The 14,684-nt window shown below is 45.9% G+C and overlaps 1 protein-coding gene across 1 annotated transcript in view; it reads right to left on the reverse strand.

Moving 5' to 3' along the window:
- The window catches only part of Slc17a5 (solute carrier family 17 member 5), a 43,922-nt gene extending 32,030 nt beyond the window's left edge, over positions 1–11,892 (reverse strand). The window contains exons 1-2 of the mRNA XM_051140268.1: positions 11,723–11,892; positions 569–765 (exon numbers count right to left, since the gene is read on the reverse strand). Coding sequence (XP_050996225.1) covers positions 569–765; positions 11,723–11,816 — 291 coding nt within the window. The 5' untranslated portion in view covers positions 11,817–11,892. The remainder of the gene's footprint in view (positions 1–568; positions 766–11,722) is intronic.
- Positions 11,893–14,684: the final 2,792 nt, after the last annotated feature.

Consider the following 14,684-nt stretch of genomic DNA (forward strand, 5'->3'; position numbering starts at 1 on the left):
AGAGGCAGGAGGATCTTTGAGTTTGAGTCCAGCCTGGTCTACAGAATGAGTTTCAGGGCAGCAAGAAAGAAACTTTCTCAAGATACAACCAAACAAAAAACAATCCAGTTTTCTGATGTACCAATGAAGCTTCTTCAGATTGTTCCCAGGAAACGGAAAAACTACTTTCCCAACAGATCAGTGTGTGTGGCAGCATAAGCTATAATTATTTAATTTTAATTGTTCAACTAACTACCTAGAAAGCAGAAAAAGATTATGGTTTGGGAGAAGATACAGAAACAAATATTTTGGTTTCTTTTGCATAAAGACAGATCCCCCTTTGCCCCCCCACTATTTTTACTTGTAAAGATTTCATTATTGGGCTGGAGATATGGCTCAGAGGTCTGCTTTTCCAGAGGTCCTGAGCTCCATTCCCAGCACCCACAACCTTCTATAATGAGATCTGATGCCCTCTTCTGGCCTGCAGGTGTACATGCAGGCAGAGCACTGTATACATAATAATAAATAAATAAATCTTTAAAAATATGTTTTAGTATTAATCAAGTTTTTGTTTAGATCTGGCACTTACCGTGTGGTTGTAGTGTACTTTTACAGGGGCAGAATGTTCTGGACACTCCTTGGAAGTTCTGTTATCGGTCTGAGTTGTATTTGAATCCACCATGTCCACTAATGCAACACTTAGGTTCACCCGTAATGAATAGAGAACGAAGAAACCAAAGAAAGCCAAAACTGCTAGGTTGTAACGAGCTGAGCAGCATACTGGAGCTGAAATCAAGATTGGGAGAAAACATTAAATTACATGATCTCTAAATCATGAAAGGAAAATTTTAAATAAAAAAGGTTTATTTATTTGATTAATTTATTTACTTGATTCTTCTCTCTCTCTCTCTCTCTCTCTCTCTCTCTCTCTCTCTCTCTCTCTCTCTCTCTTTAGGTTTTTCTAGACAGGGTCTTTCTGTGTTAGCCTTGGCTTGGCTGTCCTGGACTCGCTTTGTAGAGCAGGTTGACCTCGAACTCACAATAAACCACCTGCCTCTGCCTCCCAAGTGCTGGGATTAAAGGCATGCACCACCATGCCCAGCATTAGACAGGGCTTCTTTGCGTAACAACAGCCCTATTTTATCCTGGACTCTACTTGTAGACCAGGTTGGCCAAGCTGGCCTTGAAATCACAGAAATCCGCCCACCACACCTGATTCTTATTTGATTTTTTTTTTTTTTTTAAGACAGGGTTTCTTTTTAGCCATGGCTGTCCTGGAACTCACTCTGTAGATCAGGCTGGCCTTGAACTGTTGCCTTCGAGTGCTGGGGTTAAAGGTGTGTGCTACCATGCTGGGCAGATATATCTATTTTTATATCCTATGGGTGAGTATTTGGCGTGTATGTATGTTTGCGTACTGTGCAGAGCCCACAGAGGCCAGAGAGGGCATCAGATCCCCTGGAACCAGAGTTATGAATCATATGTCAGCAGCCATGTAGATGCTCGAAACTGAACCCAGGTCCTTTCTAAGAGCTGTAAGTGCTCTTTAACTATGAAGTCATTGCTCCAGCCCTGAAAAAGGCAGTTCTTAAAGAAATCCCTATACACACTACTAATCAGTATTTTCTGAATAGCCCAAGGTTAAGACTATCTACACGGATTTACCCCGTCTTACCCAGACCTTCAGGAAAACTTTAACATGTGAGAGCATTAAAACATGGGTAACTGCCGGGCGGTGGTGGCACACGCCTTTAATCACAGCACTTGGGAGGCAGAGGCAGGCAGATCACTGTGAGTTTGAGGCCAGCCTGGTCTACAAAGAGAGTCCAGGACAGTCAAGGCTACACAGAGAAACCCTGTCTCAAAAAACCAATTTATTGCACTAAACTATGTTATGTTACCCTTGCCTGTACTATCATTGCTTGTGAAGCCTTGGCTGTCCTGGACTCAATCTGTAGGCCAGGCTGGCCTCGAACTCACAGAGATCCGCTTGCCTCTGCCTCCCTGAATGCTGAGATTACAGGGGTGTGCCCTGGCTTCCTAACAGTCTGAAACTCCAGCTCCAAACAATCCAATGCCCAGACATACATACAGGCAAAACTCATACACATAAAAATAAATTAGAAAAATAATTTAAAAAGCTGGGCACAGTGGTGCATGCCTGTAATCCCAGCACTCAGGAGGCAGAGGCAGGTGGATCTCTGTGAGTTTGAGGCCAGCCTGGTCTACAAAGTGAGTCCTGGACAGCCAAGGCTATGCAGAGAAACCCTGTCTCGTAAAACAAACAAACAAAAAAAACAAAATGAACTTTAAAAGTTTAAAAGGTAAGCAAAGTATTTCAAAGTATTAATGACAATCCTTAAAACATTATAGGTCAGGTAATTTACCCTTCTAAGGTACTGTCAATAATCAGAAAATAAAATACATGACTACAAAGTTTTAAAAGTTATACTAAAAATAAATTGATACAGTTTATGAAAATGGTTGTGACTCTAAGTCCATTTAGTCAGAGATATTTTTAGCAAGTGAAATGTGTCTAGAAAATTGGGATGTTCTCTGAAATTGATCCAAGGTAAAACAAGCTTGCATGGCAGAGAGAGCCGGTGCACTGGATACCCACCACATTGAGTTCAAAGCAAAATCATGCTAGCGTAACGAACAAAGCACTCATCAAAACAAACACCAGCCCCTGCGATGTGCTTTATAAACCCAGGGACATGGAGTGGGTGTAACAGTGAATACAGACTAAAAGTGAAATAGGCCTCGGTTCCACCGATTGAGAAAGCTCAAGATAAAAGTCTAGGATAAAAAAAAAAAGTCTGAGATAAACATAAAAGTCTGGGGGAGGCAGGTGTGGGCTGGCCCTACAGATAGCACAGGTCCCCAGGATATTAAGCACATCTAATCCCAGCCGTCTGGGCAGAAGACAGGGATCCCCCCTTCTGTTGAACAGACAACCCTGTGTGTTTAACATCCCAGGTTCCCATGGAGCTCATCCGTGAGCACAAGGACCTCGTGCCCTCTGCATCTCCCCACGTCTAAGTTTTTAAAGAAAAAAACAGTGGCCATGGCTGAATGCACTGTCGCTACGCTAGCCTAATTAACACAGGCAAGCATGAAAGAATTGTAATAATAGTTAACAGAGGAGCAAAGGAGAAAGCCACGTTAGCCAGGATGTCCATTCAAAGGTCACTTGAGAGAGTTTGCCTATCTCTTTACGCAAATTATTAATTCGACCATCAATAGTATGAGAAAAATATGACACATTAAAGCAACACATACCAGGACACTGTTGACAACTAAGATTATACTTGAGCAATAGATAACTTATTGTAGCACTATTTTGTAAAATGGTGGTCCTCAAATCACCCATCTCTTGATTAATTCCTGCTAAGATTTTTACTGTAATATTAGTAGTTATACTAGTCACATCGGCCATCTTTGAGACCCCTCTTTGTGTATCAGTAACCATTCCTGGGATTGGCAAAAAAAAAAAAAAAAAAAAAGCCCCAAACCAACCCTTTGTATGGCTAAACAATAACACACTCTCTCCTAAAACAGGTGTGCCTTTTTTTTGTTTGTTTGTTTTTCGAGACAGGGTTTCTCTGTGTAGCCTTGGCCATCCTGGACTCACTCTGTAGACCAGGCTGGCCTCGAACTCACAGCGATCCGCCTGCCTCTGCCTCCCGAGTGCTGGGATTAAAGGCGTGCGCCACCACGCCCGGCTCCAGTGGCGCAATCGGTTAGCGCGCGGTACTTATACGGGTGTGCCTTTTATCCCCGCTGACAAACGGCCTTCAGGCTCTGTGGTAACAGACAAGCCGAGAGCTGCCATGTGGGAGAATCATTTTGGGGTTAGTTGTATCGTATCCTTGCTGTATCCCTAAAGCCTGGACGTTTTGCCAAGTTTTTGGCTTCCTCTTCCTCTTGGTGGGCTTGTCACCTATCTTTAGATGATTCCATTGTGCGCACTGATGCTGCCCTGTTCGGACGCATGGAGGTGGGAGCCATCCGGGATTTCGTGCATTTTCTGGAAAGAAACCTCGACTCGATGCTATATGGGATAAAGAACACTGGGCCTTTACCGTTGACCTTTTATTTTATGTATACATATATGTATGTGCGTTTATATATCATATATATGCACATTCTCTAGGCTGTGTCTCCTTTTAGGGCAAAATGCTTTTGGGCATCATAAAAAGCATTATCCTTTAAAGTGAAGTTAGCATAACTAAATGTAGCGGAAGTATGTGGGGATCTGGGTGGTATACTCCCTTTTATTTTAAAATTTTACCAATTAAGTATTTGATGGGGTCATTCCCCAACAGCTAAACCCTGTAGGCTGTAAGGGCTTTAGTAACATGTCTAACAGTCCAGAGATCGCAAAATTCTTTAAAGTCTTTGCTAATATAAGCTGGACCATTATCATTTTTTTTTTAGTTGTAATGGGTCCTCGAAAGAAAAATGTATAAAAAGTTATTTGACCAGGGATGGAGAGATGGCTTAGTGGCTAAGAACACTGACTGCTCTTCCGGAAGACCTGGGTTCAATTCCCAGCACCTACATGGCAGCTTAGAAGTGGTTGTGACTCCAGTTGTAGATGATGTGTTACCCTCAAACCAATGCACATAAAATAAAATTAAATAAATTAAAAAAAGAAAAAAAAGTTATTTGACCAATACAAGTCCCACATGTGGCGTAAACTAAAATAAAGAAAAAAAGAAAAGAAAAAGAAAGTTTGACCAAGACAAGTCCCACATGTGGCATAATGATATTTTCCCGTAGCTCCCAGCACCCTGTGTCTCGCCTGGGGCTGTGTTGTGTGGCTGATGAGTTGGGGAGAAGCAGTACGCACGCCTGCTGTGTACTGTGCACACCTTTGGAGCATTCTAGCACAGATATCTGTATACCTAATAGCAAAGAAGGCCCCAGACATAGGCAGCTGTAGTTTCAAAAGTCAAACTGACCTACACTCACTACTAATTATGCACGAGAAACTTGAAATGTTATGTAAAATAATGCCTTCAGTAGAGGATAGGCCTATGTGAGCCTCCTCGAACTTCCTCCCTTGCCAAGGTCTGACCGCTCATCAAACCAAGGGCAAGCATAAAACTATACAAAGCAAACAAAAGCCACTTAATAAACAATGGTTTTTACGATTAAACCCCTCCCCCCGCCCAGGGTTTCTCCGTTTAACAGCCTTTGCTGTCCTGGAGTCTCTCTTTGTAGACCAGGCTGGCCTCGAATTCATGGTCTTTAAATTATGAAGATTTATATCTAAATTTAAGATTTGGAATCTTGCGGGACCTATAATCCCAGCACTTGGGAGGCAGAGGCAGGCGGATCGATGTGAGTTCGAGGCCAGCCTAGTCTACAAAGCGACTCCAGGACAGCCAAGGCTACACAGAGAAACCCTGTCTCGAAAAACCAAATAAATAAATAAATTAATTAAAAAAAAAAAAAAGAAGACTCTGCTATTAGGTAATAGGACAATCTGACGCGTAGCTGGAATAGTCACAGAAAATCTTGAAGAGAAAAGCGATTGGGTTCCTCCTACCTGTAAAAAAAGTACACATGTAACTGATAGTGTAAATGAAATAAAACTAGGAACAAAACCAAAGCTTGATGGTCTCCCAAAGGAAGAACTTGCTGGAAGGCTTTAGGCTTCACAACATTTTGCAGACAGTCAGATGTAATGGATCCTCAGGTCACGCTAAAAACAATTTAGGTGAAAACGAGAAAACAAGCTAACTCCTATCGGTTGCACATTTATTTAACCCCTTGAGGCCTCCAAGGGAGTCTGAAAAACATGCAATTATGTTTGCATTTCTTGGCCACCATATTATACAGAATACTTTAAAAAACTTTATTCCAATTTACTATTTTTCTTATTAAATCCATCTCAATGTTGTGTACATTGTTATTTAAAAATTTTTTGTAATGTACAAAAATACTAAAAATCCCACAAAGACCTCAAGTGAACTTTTAATAATCATAAATATGCCCTCAGGTTGGGCCTGTTCCTATTCTCAGTGTATTTCTACCTTTCATGTACTAATTTATATTGAATTAAAATACAAAATGGCTGAGAAACAGCTAACAAACGCTGACTGATTACAAGGTCAGATGTTGTGCTGTAGAACCAGGGTGGGCATAATCTTTTTTGTGGAACATTTGGAATTTATACCTAAAACATATATTCTTTGTCCTTTAGAAGAGCCACCTGGAACTGGGTGGTGGCAGTGTACACCTTTAATCCCAGCACTCAGGAGGCAGAGGCAGGAGGATCTCTGTGAGTTCTAAGGCTAGCCTGGTGTACAGAGTGAGCTCCAGGCTGGCCAGTGCTTCATAGTGAGATCTTGTCTTTTTTTTTTTTTTTTTTTTTTTTTAATATCTTTATCTTTCTGTACATTGATGTTCTGCCTGCGTGTATGCATGTCTGTGTGACGGTGTCAGATGCCCTGGAACTGGAACTACAGACAGTTGTGACCTGCAACGTGGGTGCTGAGAATTGAACCCAGGACCTTTGGAGGAACATCCAGTGCTCTTAACCACCGCGCCATCTCTCTAGCCCTGAGAGTCTCTCTTAAGAAAAACAACAGCCAGGGGTGGTGTGGTGGTGGTGGCACGCATCTTTATTCCCAGCATTTGGGAGGCAGAGGCAGGTGGATCTCTGAGTTCCAGGCCAGCCTGGGCTACAAAGCAAGTCTAGGACAGCCAAGGCACAGAGAAATCCTGACACACACACACACACACACACACACACACACACACACACACACACAATCCTAAAAGCCCTAAGCTCTCGGGGAGCCTAGACTTACTAGCTCCTACGGTGGCATCAGGGCCCTGCTCACTATTCCTTGGAACACAGCAGGTGTTGCACCAAGCCACTCTAGACCGGGCAGCAGGAAGGGTGGCAGGGCTAGAGGACTTGAAGTTCCAGTTAGATGGCTCAGGAGGATGAGCCCCAAATTTACACAGATGTGTGACCAACAGCGGGTCAGGAAGCCTGAGTGGCTTTGGGACCTCCTTAGACCTGCCCTGTCAAGATGTGTCCTGGCAGAAAAGATTCTTTTTTCTCTTTGTTTCTTTTCTCTCTCTTAAAAAAAAAAATTCTCTTGCTGGGTGTGGTGGCGCACGCCTTTAGTCCTAGCACTTGGGAGGCAGAGGCAGGTGGTTCGCTGTGAGTTCGAGGCCAGCCTGGTCTACAAAGCGAGTCCAAGACAACCAAGGCTACACTGTGAAACCCTGTCTCAAAAGACAAAAAACAAAACAAAACAAAACAAAAAATCCTCCTGAGCTGGGCATGGTGGTGCAGGCCTTTAATCCCAGCACTCAGGACGGAGAGGCAACAGGTGGATCTCTGTGAGTTCCAGGCCAGCCTGGTCTACAAAGAAAAGTCCGGACCAACCAAGGCTACACAGAGAAACCCTGTCTCTAGAAAAAAGAAATCCTCCTGAAAGGGTCCAAGAAATACATTACTGAACTCTAGCTTGTAAAATACTTGGCAGAAAATTTATCTCCCTTTAGTTCTTATATGCTTCCAATATTTAACAAGAATAGTTATTGGTCTGGAAACCAAGGATTAAATTTTAGTTACTTGTACAGAATTGCAGAGCTCTCGCTTTTAACATTTTTTTTCCTCAGGGTCTATTTATTTGTTTACTTTTCTGTGCATTCTTGGTTTTGCCTGTGTATGTGTCTATACAAAGGCACTGGATCCCCTAAAATTGGAGTTACAGATAGTTGTGAGCTGCCATATGGGTGCTGGGTGCTGAACCCAGCTCCTTCCAGGAGAGCAGCTGCTCTTAACCGCTGCCCCGTCTCTCCAGCCCCCTCCTCTAGGTCTTAACAACTGGTTCAATAATTGTATAACGTTCTTTGTCTCAGACTCCAGTCTCTCACTTAAGATTGTGAATCCATCTTTGCGAGTTCCAGGCCAGCCTGGTCTACAAAGCAAGTCCAGGACAGCCGAGGCTACATAGAGAAACCCTGTCTTGAAAAACCAGAAACAAAAACAAAAACAAAAACTGAATCCTCGGGCAATAGGAGCAAATTCCTGCCTTCCGCTTCTATGTAAAGAAAATTTTTCTTACCTTCTCCGACGGCCAAGCCCCTCATGTTGGGTGCTGATTGCGGGGGTCTCTGCAAACACCAGGGCCAGCAGAGTGAGGCAAGAAGTAAATCTGGCTCAACCCAACTCAGGAGTAGGTGATGTTTTAAACCCTGAGTAGTTTATTTTAGGCATATGTAAGTACAGCCCCGATTTTGTAAAAGTTTCCTGGTGAAGACTAACTCAAACGCATGCGCAGATAACGCTTATTACTACATTCAAGTTCTTTGCAAGGCACACATCACCTCTTCTATAAAGATGGATTCTACAGATAAAGGTGTAGGCAGGAGGAGTCTGGGATAGGTGTCATGGTCTAAGGCAGTCAGGGGTGGGCTGGCCCTACAGCTAGCACACGTCACCAGGCTATCAACTGTATCCAGTCCAGCCTTTCTGGGCAGAAAACAGGTTATAGACCTCTAGGGTTGAAGAGACAACCCTGTGTTTAACATTCCTGGTTTCCCCAGTGGCGTCTACAGAGCTGTGGCGATTAAATACCACAGGAAATGACAGTGTATACTCACTTAATCCTCACCTCCATACCTCAGAAAGGGGGGAAGGGGTTGTGTGTGTGGGGGGAAGGGAAGCAAGGTTCCAGACAGGGTTTCTCTGTGTAGCCCTGGCTATCCTGGAACTCACTCTGTAGATCAGGCTGCTTTGAACTCAGAGATCTTCCTGCCTTTGCCTCCCAGGTGCTGGCATTGAAGGTGCACTGCGCCACCACTGCCCAGCTCTGAGAAAGCTCTTCTGGTAAGATCTAGTGCTACATACCTATGTAAGGGAGAAAGGAATCCCACTAATCTTGGGAGATGGGCCAGGGTCCTTTTGTAAGAGGGATATTTAACCCAGGCTTTCTCAGTGAGCAGAAGTTGCCAGGCAGCTGCGGGGGTGGGGGCGCAGATGCATGAAAAGGAGAGACGCTTGGGCACATGCGTGTGTGTGTGTGTGTGTGTGTGTGTGTGTGTGTGTGTGTGTGTGTGTGTGTGTATTGGGGGGGTGGAGGGGTGGAGTTTAGGACTGTCTCCTGATCCAAATCTAAGAACTAATAGCACTGTGTGAGACAGTGGGCACTGGGCTTTGCTAACAGCTCATGCTCCCGAGTGCTTACTGTACTGAGCTCGTGTTACAGATGTTTTAAAGATGAACTTGGTTACACAGAACAGTACTCAGGACCCAGTAACTCCAGGAACTGGACTGCTATCATTGCTTTCTTTGGATCCTGGACCTCTAGCTCTATGTTAAGAACTGTGAGCAGGGCGTGGTGGCCCACACCTTTAATTCCAGGACTCGGGAGGCAGAGGCACTGTGAGTTCGAAGCCAGCCTGGTCTACAAAGCAAGTCTAGGACAGCCAAGGCTACACAAAGAAACCTTGTCTCTAAAAACCAAAAGTAAACAAACAAACAAATAAATAAAAATAAAAATAACTGTGACTTTTTTTCATTTGTGGGAAATTAAGCTATGTGGGGCACCAGGCTGCTAGTGGGACACACAGACCCGCCAACAAGGCAGACATGCATACAAAATGGAGGGGAGCCATCGGCCAGGTGTGTGACTTCAAGTGCTGTGTGTCTGTGGGGAGGTGGTTGGCGCCAAGACAGATGTGATGACAAAGCACAGGGAAAGGGAATCTAGAGTGATGGCAAGACCAAGTGCCAAGCTTTGATTCTAACCCAAGAAGAAAGGAAAAGGGGCTGGAGGTGTAAAACAGAGCACAGAGTGCCTGCTCAGCACCCATGCAAGGGGCAGAGGCAGGATACACAGCAGCCAAGGCCAGCCTGGGCTACAGGCGTCCCTGTATCAAAGAAAACCAACCAACCAACCAAAACAAAACAAAACAAAACAAAAAACCGAGGGTCCTAAGTTCAACCCACTGCTGCCTTACAATTTACAAAATAAACCTGGTGTGGTGGCGCACACCTTTAATCCCAGCACTCTGGAGGCAGAGGCAGGTGAACCTCTGTGAGTTCGAGGCCAGCCTGGTCTACATAGTGATTCAAGGACAGCCAAGGCTACACAGAGAAACCCTGTTTCAAAAAAGCCAAAAGAAGAGCCGGGCCTGGTGGTGCATGCCTTTAATCCTAGCAATTAGGGAGAAACCCTGTCTTGAAAAACCAAAAACCAACCAACCAACCAACAAATCAAAAGAAAAACAAAATTTACAAAATAAAACATTCGTTTAGGCAGGCGGTGGTGGCGCACACCTTTAATCCCAGCACTTGGGAGGCAAAGGCAGGTGGATCGCTGTGAGTTCGAGGCCAGCGTGGTCTACAAAGTGAGTCTAGGACACCCCAGGCTGCACAGAGAGACCCTGTCTCAAAAAAACCCAAAAAATAAATTTAATATAAATAAATAAAACATTCTTTTTAAAATTTTATTTTCTGTATATGAATGTTTTGCCTGTATGGATGTCTGTGTATCACATGCATGTCTGGTGCCTAGGATCACCTGGAGCCAGAGTTACAGACGGCTGTGAGCTTTCCTGTGGGCGCTGGGAACTGAACTTGGGTCCCTGAGAAGAGCATCCTGGGCTCTAACTGCTGAGCCATTTCTCCAGTGCCCAAACTATTCTAAAAATAAAACAAGACCAAGACAAGTCCCCCAAAAGCCCGAGCAAAGCAGTCTGAACTGTCAGAAAGTAGAGTAAGACAGTTTACCCACACAAGTAGGAAGGATGCTTATAGTTATAGCTGTTAGGAAAGAAAGGAGCCTTCGGTAATGTCAACAAAAGACACACCCATGGAGCCGGGCGGTGGTGGCGGTGGCGCACGCCTTTAATCCCAGCACTCGGGAGGCAGAGGCAGGTGGATTGCTGCGAGTTCGAGGCCAGCCTGGTCTACAAAATGAGTCCAGGATAGCCAAGGCTACACAGAGAAACCTTGTCTCGAAAAACAAACAAACAAACAAAGGACAAACTTCCAGTTCAAGTCTTTCTTACACCTGTATCCTTGAATACGTGCAAGCAACGTTGGGTAGCGAAATCCAGTGAAGACACATACTTGTGTTTTGGGGGAGGATGTGTAGGGAGACCAAGCAAGGACTCTACCACTCAGCTACATATCCAGTCAGGGAAGATGCTTTTTAAAGTACCGCCCGCAAGACCTTTGGCACACTATCTTAACCCTAACCGTGAGTGCGACAGATATCTTATCTTGAGAATAATCTGTTTCCTAACTTAAACTGTAGTCCGATAGACGAGGGGAAAATTGGAAATGTCTGCAATATTTTTGGTCTCTTACAGCAAAGTAAGAATATTCGCGGGATTATGCAACTGTCCCCCGCACACTCAACAGCTGTTAACTCTTTTTGTTGTTGTTTTGTTTTTTTATCTCCCCCCTCCCTGCCCAAGGAGCTGCCAAGATCACATGCCTTGCAGACCTGCATAAGCGGAAATCTGGCGGCCACTGGAGGCAAGCGAGCGGCACTTCGGCCCTTTGCTCATTGGGATACCTCAACCCCAAACTGCTTGAGCCCCCGCCAGCTCCACAGGCAGCTCCGTCCCGTCCCACAGGGCTGCGTCTGCTACCTGTGCCCCGATCTCACAGCCACTTTCACGAGGCGCCCATGGCCGGGAACCACCCGCCCTCCCGGAACGCTGCCTCTAGCAGCCTCTCGGTGGTCCCGCGGCTCACCCGCTTCGGCCTGCCGGGCGCTCGGCAGGAGCGGGGTGCTGTCTGAGCTCTCCTCCTCATCGTTCACCGCGGGACCCCGAAGCAGGGGTCTCATGGCGCCTGGAGAGCAGATGTGCTGAGGATGTTGCTCAGCCAACAGAGCTCTCGGGAGGACAGCCCCCCGCCAAGCTGGCCGGGTGGAGCAGGACATTGCTCCACCCTCTACGTCACTTAGGCCCCGCCTATCTCTGGGTGCTTATTCCTAAGGTGCCATCTTAGCTTCGGGCAACCCCGGTGTGGGCGGGGCTGGATTGGACGTGGCGTTTGCGTGGTGCGTCGCAGGCGGTGGGGAGTGCAGGCTTCTTGTATCCCTGGCAAAAGCCAGGCACAGGGATCTTAGAGGCGGCGACCGGGTTGCATCTCACAGTGAAAGAGAGCTAGGGAAGTGGGCAGGGAGTCTTGACCTCCAGATGTGTGTAGTAGAGTTCCCAACTATGTAAAAATCTCTGTCCGTTTTATGACAGCATATGGATTTTGAGGTGGAAAAGCAGCACAAGAAAACATGTTCTGAGACGGGCGTGGTGGCGCATGTCTTTAATCCCAGCACTCGGGAGACAGAGGCAGGAGGATGCCTGTGAGTTCGAGGCCAGCCTGGTCTACAAAGCGAGTCCAGGACAGCCAAGGCTACACAGAGAAACCCTGTCTGGAAAAACCAAAAAACCAAAACCAAAAAACAAAACAAACAAACAACAAAAAAACATGTTCTGTCCGATGAAATCGCCTGTTTCACAGGTGTGCAGCTGTCTTTTCTCTTTAGGAAGAAGGTATCGCCGATTGAACCCAGGGCCTCACACATACTAGACTAAGGCTGGGACTATGGACTTTCATCCCCTGCTGGCAGGCCACGTGATGTATGAGCGTGGTTTTTTTTTTTTTTTTTTTTTTTTTTTTTCCTTTTAGTAAATCTAATTTGGACAGATTTTTCCTACTGCTGACTCTAAGAAAGAGGAAATAGGAAAACGCCTGAATCAGCCTTGGTGGGGCCACTGGGCCTCTGAGTAATAAAGCCCAGCTCTGCGGACCGATGGAAAAGACAAGATGTCTTAGATGCCCTTGGAGAATTCTAGGCAGACCAAGGAAGAGCAGAGGCTTTCAAGCCAGTAATTCAGTAAGTCAGGCGAGGCCCCTGTCTAGAAGAAGGGCTGAGGCTTTCTAAACACATCCCTGATCTTGGGCCAGTAAATGCTGGGCAAGTTTTCAAATTAGAACAACCTTACCTTGCAGATTTCAAACTCACGGTTGCAGAGATAGGCCTTGAGTATGTCGCTTGGCAAATTTTTCTTTCTTTTCTTTTTTTCAAGACAAGGGTTCTCTGTGTAGCCTTGGCTGTCCTAGACTCGCATCGTAGACCAGGCTGGCCTTGAGAGCACAGGGACCCGCCTGTCTCTGCCTCCCTGAGTGCTAGGATTAAAGGCCTGCGCCACCATGTCCAGGTTTGGCGAGTTCTTTTAAAATTTATGTTCAAATAGTAGTTCTGGGGTGGTTAATTTGATTGTGTCAGTTTGCTTGCCCACCACATGGGTGGGTTTCAATCAATTTTAAGGTTTGATTAGAACAAAAAACAAAAAAACCTAGCTTCCCTATCTCAGCCTCTCTTCCCCCTCCCCCACCCCACCCCACCCCACCCCACCCGTCACCCTACCCCGGCTCCTGAGCATAGGGCAGGAGAAGGGACCCTCCAGCCTTCAGTTTTTCTCTAGCAGGAGCCCTCTGGGTTCTCAGCTTTCTGCACCACTGCTGTTCTGTACTGGCCAAGGTTTGCTCTCTGCTGTATCTCATTTCCCTTACAGGTTCTGTTTCTCTGGGGAAAGACTAAGCTGTCCTTTTTGGCCAGCACAGGGAATCAGACTCCAACAGCCTTGAAAGGTTTCAAGTTAAGTGGGCTGGAGAGATGGTTCAGAGGCTAAGAGAAGGCTCAGGCTACGGGAAAGTTGCAGAGGCAATAGGAAAGCAGAGTTTGAGGGGATGCGGGAAAGGAGCCCTTCACTCCCATGTCTGGTGAAATACCCCCCCAGCCAGCCGAGTCATGAACTCCTGCACAATTAACACAGTTTGCTGTGAGGGGCCATACCGAAGGCCTGAGGGCGTGTGTCCTTCGAGTATGGCCTTTCTCTCCCAGATGTAAACCCAGGGGAATTTCTAGGACTCTGACAAGAAACTCCACTTGGTTACACCCTTGTGCAACCTTATGACGTTGTTTTACCTATCAGACTGCAATACTATCCATGGCACCTGGACAGATAGACAGATGGATGCCCGTCCTGTCATTTATTGAAGGAGATTTTTTTCTTTTTTCTTTTTTTTTTTTTGAGACAGGGTCTCTCTGTGTTAGCCTTGACTCTCCGGGACTCACTTTGTAGACCAGGCTGGCCTCAAACTCACATGATCCGCCTGCCTCTGCCTCCTGAGTGCTGGGATTAAAGGCGTGCGCCACCACCGCCAGACTGAAGGAGGTTTTTTCTTTTCTTATTCTGAGACAGGGTTTCACTGTGTAGCCTTGCTGTCTGGACTCGCTTTGTAGACCAGGCTGACCTTGAACTCACAGTGCTACTGATGCCCTGCTTGGGCCTTGCGGGGTGGTTCTTAGCAATATTTTGATCTGTAATTTAAGGGCCACCAAAATCATACATATGGCTGCTGCTAAGACCCTTAGCTTTGAGAATCCCACCCCTACACTTTGGTGTGCATTATCCTTTGCTCAGGCATCACTAGCTCTCCCTGACAGCAATGCTTAGATCTCTGTTAAAGTCTTATCATAACAGATGGCAGCCCTGCTTCATACTGGCGACCCTGAATCTTGTGTCTGCCGTGAAGTAAGAATCCTGAGATTATCTCAGTAGAAGACTGAGAACTCAGGCCACTATAGGTGCTATAGGTGACAGACAATGTGGGTCCGCCCTATCCCATAGTCAATAGCTCTCCA

Source organism: Acomys russatus, chromosome 32, assembly GCF_903995435.1.
Source record: "Acomys russatus chromosome 32, mAcoRus1.1, whole genome shotgun sequence".
NCBI lineage: Eukaryota > Metazoa > Chordata > Mammalia > Rodentia > Muridae > Acomys > Acomys russatus.